General features: G+C 50.7%; 1 protein-coding gene across 1 annotated transcript; it reads right to left on the reverse strand.

The window, feature by feature from the left end:
• Nucleotides 1–1,834: 1,834 nt before the first annotated feature.
• On the reverse strand, nucleotides 1,835–7,419 carry SLC35E1 (solute carrier family 35 member E1). The gene is made up of 6 exons (XM_031507151.3): nucleotides 7,026–7,419; nucleotides 6,172–6,242; nucleotides 5,706–5,843; nucleotides 4,959–5,084; nucleotides 4,239–4,484; nucleotides 1,835–3,639 (listed from the first exon to the last, which is right to left on the reverse strand). The coding sequence occupies exons 1-6, from the start codon at nucleotides 7,417–7,419 to the stop codon at nucleotides 3,403–3,405; spliced, it is 1,212 nt and encodes a 403-aa protein (XP_031363011.1). The 3' UTR covers nucleotides 1,835–3,402.
• Between the last annotated feature and the right edge of the window lie 2,505 nt (nucleotides 7,420–9,924).

Below are 9,924 nucleotides of genomic sequence, written 5' to 3' on the forward strand. Positions count from 1 at the left end.
GCTTTGGAAATCATCATGAGTTGACCCCAAAATACCAACACTATTTTTACAAGTCACTGTGCACTTACAAAGCCTAAGTCTTGCCTCAATTTTATTTAGCATTCAGTTATTTAAAAACCATAAGCATTTCACCAGATGATAAAGATACTCTTACCATCACTGAGTACTAAAATTGAACTTGCAGGGGGAATATTTTTAAAGAGCACCAAATCCTCTTTTGAACTACCACCAGAGTAGCCATGTGCAGTGGGTAGATTTTGGCTTCCTTATTTCCACAACTACCCAGGGCTGCTTGGGGAAGAAGTTTTGCGATGTATTTGTGTGTAAAAAATGCGTCGTGAAAATCAAAATATCTCACGGGAGTCCAGTTCTAACCCTGGTTACAGCATCTGTGTGTGACAACATCCACCCAGCTCCTCACCAGTGGCCATTATGACACTCCCAGAGCTCCCTGCAAGGAATAAACCCAAACCCTTGGCTTTGATTTAATAACAGGGTCATTGTACACTGTTGTGTAGACTTTGCCCTCTTTATTCCAGCTTCTCTGTCCTTTCTGCAGCCCTGTGTACAGAGTCAAACACACCACTCATTTCCAAACCAGCTTAAAACAAACACCTCACTTGGCCACACAAAAACCTTGCAGAGGTCCAAGATTAAAATGATTATTCCAGCAATGTCAGGAAGTTCCTTTCCCTGAATGTGGGCAATATTGCTTAAGGACTGGGATTTGGGATCCAGCAAAACCACCCGGTGTAACCTGACAGTTTTAATTACACCCTGCACCACACCCAACCATCCCTGCTGCCCACAGGCCTGGCTGCAGCAGCAGGAGCTCTCCAGGGAACACATTCACTCCCTGGGCTCTAAATGGATCCATTATCCCCATGGGATATCCTGATTTTGGGCCAGTCCCTGCAAGCACAGGAGTTCTGTTTCAGAGACAGGAGTGAGCCCCAGACTGGAATTTGGGACAGTTCTGAACAGGAAACCCTCAGCTGCTGCCAAGACTACAGAAAAAGCTGAGCTTAAAAGCTGCCCTGGTAAGTGTGCAGGGCAAGCTTACTCTGAAAGCACTTGCCAGAAAAGGTTCTTTAAAAGGAAACAAATCTGAATCTATTTAATAAAGTCTCTGATCTGGTTTTTGTTTACTCCCCGTAGCAGCTGAGGTTGCAGGAACATGGCACAGCAGAGGATGGGCAGATGAACTCAGAGAATGCCTGCACATCTCTGGGACCCCACTGCCACTTTCTTCCTGGTCTTTTACCCCCTTTTATGGAGAAGAATCACCTCAATTTTCCAAAAGGGAAACTGAGGCACAAAGACCACAATTCAGCATTTGCAGGAATCTACCAGGTCACAGCCAGCTCCCTTTGAAAGCAGCTGGAGAACTTCAGCCCCTGCTGACAATCTCAGCCTGAATCTCTCATCCTCAAATCAGAGTCAGCACATAATCCAAATCCAGAGTCCACCAAATCCTTGTTACTTGTAGGTAAAAGTATTGAAATGTTGGGAAATGAGCTCTAGAAATACACATTTGGCATTTTCCCTGTATTAAAAAGAAGTAATTATACACACATTAATACTGGAACAGGCAAAACAAAGATTTCTTCATGACCTTGATTAGGGACAGATTCATTTAGATTTTCCACCAAAATTCTCAACTAGCATGAACACAATGAACTCCAGTCAAGGCAAGAAGTTCTGCTCACACACAGCTGCAGCATTTTTAACCCCTCTCTCGAGTTTCAGAAGGACCATTTCCTCTTTTGGACTCTGGTGGAAGGCTGTTCATGTAACTACCACCCCAGCAGCCAAAAGAATAAGTTCAGCTTGATTGTACACTTAAAAATAAATCCTTTATTATCCAGAAAGGAGCCAAATCATCATCTCACATCATGGAAATGGTCATTTTAAAGCAATAAATAAGAGGAGTGTTCTGTGACACACCCTGGATTTTGTCACTGGTGTCTGGTACCTCTCTGGTTAAAGCAAAAAACTTATGCTAGCAAAGTCTCACTGTACAACAGTCTGGGAAGGAAGGAAGGCCCTAAAATCTTTTACTAAAGCAACAACAGAAAATTCTGATTCAGTGAAACCCAAGTTCCAAGCTGGGTTTCACTTCATTCCAAGGAATTTTACTCCAAGGAAGGAAAGCCAAGTTTCATCCCTTCCATGCACAAATGCAGTACCTGACACACACAATCACCTTGTCTAGAATTTATACTGGATCAGTTCTTAACCATAAATTATCTATTTACTTCTGATTCAGTTTTTCTTTCCTATTCGAGCCAGGGGAGTTGCAGGAACAGCACAGGATACAAAATTTAACTTCTTTCAGCAGGATGTGGAAGTCAGACTAAATCCACATGGCTACTCCAACAGCATTAATTAAGACATTTTAAAAACCGTAACAATTAGGGACTAAAAAGTTTTAAGAAACAATTAATAATGATGATTGTTCAAATCAATGCATTCAAAACATATAAGAGAGCATAACTTAGGCATAAAACTGAGAACAAAACACCTTTCACCTTTCAATTTCTAAAGAAACAAAACAGTTTTGAAAGAACATGTGTGAAGCAAGTAAAAAAATAAAATCATATTATTCCAAACACTTTTATTTGTGAAGGAGTTTCCTGCATGGCCAGGGGATAGCAATGTCTGGAGTTACAGGACTACATGATTCAAGAAACAAGGATGATTTTCAGTTGGGCTTGGTTGTTCTTTGCCATGACCAGTGATTTGGAGAACTGTGTTTTTCTGTGCCTGAAGCAATTCTGGGAGGGATCAATCCTTCCACTGCCTGCTCCTCCAGAAACACTTCTGCTTCGTCATCCAGGGCTGAAGGCAGAGGCACAAGAGTTGTGAAAATCCACAGAAAGTTGCACAGATGCTGGAGATGAACTCGAGTTTACCTGCCTGCAGCTGATCCACCTCAGTCAATCCTTCCCAGACAAATCCTGAGCAGCACAAGTTACCCCTTGCTTTCACTTCTTCCTGAAAGCTTCATTAAAAGGATCATTGAACCGTTGTTAGAGAACAAGTTAAAGGTGACATTACCAGCATGGAAACAAGATACTGGCCAGAATTCAGCTGCCAAGAGAACAACCAGCTGGCAGACTCTGAAAGGAGCAGTGACAGGTGTTCCACTCTGCAGTGACAAGTGCACCTCACCAGGATCTGCTCTGTGGGTTTGGTTCCAGTGTCAGGTCTGGCTGGTCCAGATTTAAAGCTCTGCCCAGCAGCAGCTGCAGGTCCTGCACCACTCCCCTCCACATGCACCTGCCCTGCTGCCAAACCTGCACACTTCAATGGCTTTGTGACATTCATGGATGTACTAAAAGTTTTCTGATAATGCTGGGGACACTTTGATATCACAGTCTGTACCTGTCTGCCAGGATCCTAAATATCAAAACGATTCAGGTTGTAGGATGTTGGATAGTTCTGCCTGTTGTACTGGAAGTGGTCTGTGAGGACATTGCTGCGGCCGTACTGGAAGTCCCCGTGCTGGGCAAAGGCTGTGAGTCCATTTTGGGACTTTTCAGGAGGGTTTCGGTGCCTTTCCAAGTTCACCAGGTCTCCTGTGGTCACTGGGAGCAGCTGCTGCTTCTTTGCCTCTTGGTTTGCATCATATTTTGTCTGGGAAAGGAAGAAAGTTTGTCACAGAATAATTCAGGTTGGGAAAATCCGAGATTATCACGTCCAAGTTCTGCCCAGAGCACTGAGTGCCACATCCTGGCCATCCTTGGACACCTCCAGGGATGGGCACTCCAAACCTCCCTGGGCAGGCCCTGCCAAAGCCTGACAACCCTTCAGTGAAGGCAGATTTTCTTAGATATCACCTAAGATACCACCTAGACACACTACACATTCCCATGCCCAGAAAAAAGCAGACAGTTCTACATCACTTTTTTTAGAGTCTTAAAATATCAGTGGCTTCTAATAAAAACTTCACTCCTCTCACATGCCAAACAAACAAACTGGTCTTTTGCTCAAGACATTCTAGTTACTTCCCTTTTCAAGAAAAGCTTGAGATCAAAATTTAATTCTGTGAGAGGCCCAGCAGCTGGTGTGGCCCATGGTGTGAGCCATGCCCATCCCTCCTCTGCAATGGAGCCTTGTGCCCTCTGTGTTGTCTATTTTTGCTCAAGTAGCTCTTAACCTGTCCAAAACCCAATTCAAAGCTACTGGACTGCTTGAGCTGTGGTTCCTGGTGAACACAGAAAGAGCTGCCTCACCTTGTTGTACAGGAACACCCCGAGGATGGCTGTCATCATGCCCAGGACGTTGGTGCTGGTGACGGGGTTGCGCAGCATGATCAGGGACACGGTGATCACCATGATCCTCTTGGTGGCATTGGCCACCGAGTAACTCAGGGGGCTGATCAGGTTAAGGATACTGAAGGCAATCACGTTCTGGGCAAAATTACAGAATCCACTGATTATAAGCAGCATCAAGGTCCAGGACCAATGAGACATGGAGCTCTGTGGCAAAGCAAACAGCAGGAAAAAAATTATCTCGGGTTTCAGGTAACAACACAAACACAGCCTTGAGGCACTTTTTACCTGCCAGGGAGGGAGGAATGTCTGCACTGAGCTCTAAAGAGGCCCCCAAGCACATTGCCTTATGCAACTCCCAGCTCAGAGAAACCAGAGGAGGACATTCCCCACTCACTCTGGAGTGTTTGTTCCTGCCTCCAGCTCCCAACTCCTCAAATTTATGCTGTCCCATAAACTGCCTCTCCTAACCCTGACAAGAATTCTCACAACTTTGTCAATCATGTGAAACAATTTGCAGATGTTTCACAACACTTCCACACTGACAAGAACTACACTGGAACACTTCAGTGCCCTTTTCTGGTTGGGTGCTGGAGTTTTTGTTTTGGGTTTTTGGTTTTTTTTGTTTTTGTTTCTCTTTTCTTTCATAATAGCAAACAATTCTCTAAATTCAGCACTTACCAAGTCATTCTCTACCAAGAAGGAAGAAAGATCCACCAGAACCCACGTTGGGATCATGAAGAACACAGCGTGGCACCCGAGGATGTTCAGCAACCGAAGATGATGAATTCGGGAATCTCTCAACACCTGACAAGAACCAATATTGAACAGCAGGTCAGGAAACAGAAACTGCTTTAGGGGACAGGTAAGTTAGGGAAATAAATAAATATCCTTATAGCATTAATTTCCTGTTAGAATGACATATGAAAAACTGACGGCTCTTTGAAAAATAATGTTTGTTTGAGTGGTGGCTCTTAGTATCAAACAAGACATTAAAATTAATAGCTCTATAAAACAGAAACCATTTTGTAACTAAATAGAGCCAAACCACACACTTTAATTTTGTTACTGTAGTTTCAAGGAGTGCCCAGTGTTGACAGTGACTTGTTCAGCACAGAGGAATGATTTGATATAACAAGATACATTAAATGAACTGTTCAATTTAAGCACTATTGAATTGCCATCAGAAAAAAAAAAAAACAAAAACATGTTGAAGAGTAAAGAAAAAGCTCAGGATAAACTCAATGCTTCAACAGGTAGGAAGAGCTGCAGAGAACACACACACAAAAAATAACAAATAAACAACAAACAAAATAACCATCCCTCTGAGCTTGTCTGGCTGCAAAGTGAAAAAAAATACATTTATGTAATTGAAAAGACACCCCATCCTGCTGAAGGGTGAGCCAGTGCTGTGAACAGAGCTGGTACCTTCTTTGAGAAGATGTTCTGAAGTGAAAAGCACAGGGTAGCAGCAAGTGCACTGATGAGCCCCCACATGTCAAAGGACAGCTCTGTGACCGTGGCCAGCAGGACACCAGTGATGATGGGGATCAGAGACAGGTACACCTGCAGCAGGGACAGAGGGGTAAATTGCATCTGCTAAGAATTGTCAACCGAGTTTATACATCCTGCTGATTCAGGGATCAACCCTTTTACTACTGTAGTTCAAGGAAATTTAAGTCACTGCAGTAGACACTGACAACTCCAGAGCATCGGACAGCATCACCCTGGACATTGTTTAGATGTGTTTTACACTCACAATAAAAGGAAAAGGGATTTTTCAAATCTGCATAATCTAATTCCAGTCACAAAATCCACCCCAAAACCCGAGCTCTGCTGCCCCCCGCCAGCGCAGCACCTCCAAGAAAAGAAACCTCAGCAAACCTGTCCGCACCTTCGTCGTCTGCTTTTCCTTCATGATGATCCGTGAGAGCAGAACCACCCAGATCGGCATCGTGGCTTTCACTGGGGACGGCAAGAAAACATCGCTGGGGACGTGGGACAGCTCCAGCAGCCAGCACGAGCAGAGGGATGGAGCAGGGCTCAGCCAGGCCCAGGATGGATCCTCCCTCCCTCTCCCTGTCCTGGACACTTGGACCAACTGGACCTTGGTGCTCTGGGCACCCACAGGGCACCCACCAGGGCACTGCCCTTGGATCCGGTGCCAGCACACACTGGGGACAGGGGCACAGCTCTGGGAGCCTACAGAGCACACAGTGAGCACTGGGACAGCACACTGGGCACCCAGAATACACTGTGAGCACTGGGACAGCACACTGGGCACCCAGAGCACACAGTGAGCACTGGGACAGCACACTGGGCACCCAGAGCACACTGTGAGCACTGGGACAGCACACTGGGCACCTGTACGAGCACAGAGTGGGTACTGGGACACTGCAGTGGGCACCCAGAATACACAGTGAGCACTGGGACACTGCACTGCATACCTGTATGAGCACAGAGTGGGTACTGGGACACTGCACTGGGCACCCAGAACACAAAGTGAGCACTGGGACGGCACACTGGGTGCCTGAATGAGCACAGAGCAGGTACTGGGACACTGCAGTGGGTGCCCAGAGCACACAGTGAGCACTGGGACGCTGCACTGGGTTCCCGTATGAGCACACACCGGGCTTCAGGTCACCCCACCGGGCACGAATCCACGCTGGCCCCCGGGACACCCCCGCGGGCACCTCCGCACGGGCACAGCCGGCGCTGGGCCGTCCCCCCGGGCCCCCGCAGCCTCACCTGTGTGCGCGTAGGACACGGGGACCCTCCAGAGCGAGACGTGCGCGGACACGGAGGCGAAGTACTTGCCGAAGGCGAGCGGGAGGATGTAGCGGGGGTAGGCGCGGGGCGGCAGCTGCGCGGGGCCGGCGGGCGGGACGCGCCAGGCGCGGAGCAGCGGCGGCAGGAGCCCGCACAGCCCCAGGATGTGGAACAGCGAGACGGTGACGGGCCGCGGGAAGCCGCCGAGCAGCAGCTTGTTCACCACGTTGCCGCCGGCGCTCAGCCCGTACCAGGCGAGGCACAGCGCCGACACCCGCGCCCCCTCCCGCAGCGCCGGCCCGCGCCCGCCCCGCGCCGCCCCCGCCCCGGGCCCGGGCCCGGCGCCGCCCGGAGCCGCCAGCGGCGCCGCCATCGCTCCGCAGCCGCCGCCGAACGTCAGCGCGGCCGCCAGCGCGTCGCTTCCTGGGGCGGGGCGGCCGCGGCGGCCCCGCCGCTCCGGGCGTCACTTCCTCCGCTCCGCTCGGTCCGGCCCCGCTCCACCCGGTCCGGCCCGCTCCGCTCCGCCCGGTCCGGCCCCGCTCTGCCCGGTCCGGCCCCGCTCGGTCCGGCCCCGCCCGGTCCGGCCCCGCTCCACCCGGTCCGGTCCCGCTCCGCCCGGTCCGTCCCGCTCCGCCCGGTCCGGCCCCGCTCCACCCGGTCCGGCCCCGCTCCGCCCGGCTCCGCTCCGCCCGGTCCGGCCCCGCTCTGCCCGGTCCTCCCCGCTCCGCCCGGTCCGGCTCCGCCCGGTCCGGCCCCGCTCCGCCCGGTCCGGCCCCGCTCCACCCGGTCCGGCCCCGCTCCGCCCGGCTCCGCTCCGCCCGGTCCGGCCCCGCTCTGCCCGGTCCTCCCCGCTCCGCCCGGTCCGGCTCCGCCCGGTCCGGCCCCGCTCCGCCCGGCTCCGCTCTGCCCGGTCCTCCCCGCTCCGCCCGGTCCGGCCCCGCTCCGCCCGGTCCCGCTCCGCCCGGTCCGGCTCCGCTCGGCCCCGCTCCGCCCGGTCCGGTCCCGCTCCGCCCGGTCCGGCCCCGCTCCGCCCGGTCCGGTCCCGCTCCGCCCGGTCCGGCCCCGCTCCGCCCGGTCCCGCTCCGCCCGGCCCCGCGCCCGCCGCCCCGGCCCCGCCGCGGGGCGATGGAGCCCGAGCGTCCCCACTCGAACCGGGACGCGGCGCTCGGGGCAGCGCCGGGACTCGGACACCGCCGGGACTCGGACACCGCCGGGACTCGGACACCGCCGCGCCGGGCACGGACGGAGCGAAGGTCACGGGCGCGGAGGCACCGAGACCGTCGCTCCCGACCTTTAAAACCAACGGCAGGAAACGAGCGCCGGCCGGGGTAAAGGATGGGTGAGTACCTGGCAGGCAGGAGGGGTTGGTGTAGAGCCCGGTTCGTCCATGCACCCTGTCAAGAGACATTTCTACAGAATTAATTTGCCCATAAAACCACGCATTTTAGGTAATGGCGACTCCCCAGAGATTTGTTGATGAGCCATTTCATGTCATCTGTTGACGGGGAAGAAATGGCAGTGTTTTACAGGTTCTAGGATTAGAAGGAGAAATTTTGCAAGAGGTAGGAGAAGGCAGTAGCAGAGAAACTGAGTCATGCACAAATGAGAGTACACAGCAGGTACGCACATGGTAAACTTCATTTGAACTTGTTTACAAAATTGACAAAAAAATATCACCTTGTAAACTTATTCACATTTGTTGGAGCTCACAGAACTGGTTATACTGGCATGCTGAAATAAAGATTGTCAAGCCTCATCTCACCCTGGAGGACACACATGTGAGTTGAACCCTTACAGCAGCAACAAACTCAGCAAGGAACAAGATTTAAAGCTTGCATTGGGAGGGAATTTCTCCAGCAGTTTTTGTACCACCAGGGAAAGGGCTGGGTCTGATTCCTGGTGCTTCCTCCAGGAGAGGAACACCAGCACAGGCAGTTTGGGTGGAATCTGAAAGCTGTGATGAGCTTCGGGTATCGCCTCACCCAGTGCAGTCAAGGGCCATCAATTGCATCAGAAATGGAAGCGGTGGAGAAAAAGATGGAATTTATCAAGTAAAATATCATTATTTCCTGAATTCAAAGGCCTCCAAAGAGCACGGACCCTGTTCCTAAATGGGACCATACAGGGAAGGAGGGAGGAAGGGCAGGGGGAGATAAGATGCACAGTACTTTTTTACATAAACAGAACTTAAGCGTTTCCAAAATGACCAGCAGCTTAGCCCTCTACCATCACATCTGAACTGCAAGACAGAAACTTGCCCCAGCTCTAAACCACACTGCTCAACCTCAGCAACTGCAGAAGGACAAAATGGAAGTAAACTGAAAATATACTTGGACACATTTTTTGGTAACCACTTCTGGTTTCACTCTCAGACCTCAGATTTCAGAAATGGAAGCACACAGACATTGTTGTTTCTGAGATACCCACACATTTCAGTAACAGTCAGATCATAAATTATGAACAAGATTGACTTAAAAACAAACCAGACTTCATCAGTTGTATTCCAGGGAATGGACCAACAGAATGCTGGCCTGGCCAGGAGCACCTTCCTTTGAAAGTCAGGGAAGAGCTTGACTCTACCCTCAAAGGCAGGACAGCTCTTGCCAAGGCTCATCTCCAGCACAGATGGGTTAACAGAGTTAACATCACTAAACCCAGGAATATTTTTGGTATAGAGTCCCCTCCCCGACCCCCTGAACAAAAGCCCAGCACTGGGGACTGCATCAAACAACACAGTCCCAAATATTAAAGCAATTACAGTTAATAGAAATCCTTCACTTTCTACACCCCAGGCTGCTTCAGAAAGCACTGTAACAAATAGGAACAAAACATTACAAAGTTGAAATCTGATCTCTTTAGACTTTGAGGTACATTATCA

This window comes from Lonchura striata, chromosome 28 (assembly GCF_050655825.1).
Source record: "Lonchura striata isolate lonStrDom1 chromosome 28, ASM5065582v1, whole genome shotgun sequence".
In the NCBI taxonomy this organism is placed as follows: Eukaryota; Metazoa; Chordata; class Aves; order Passeriformes; family Estrildidae; genus Lonchura; species Lonchura striata.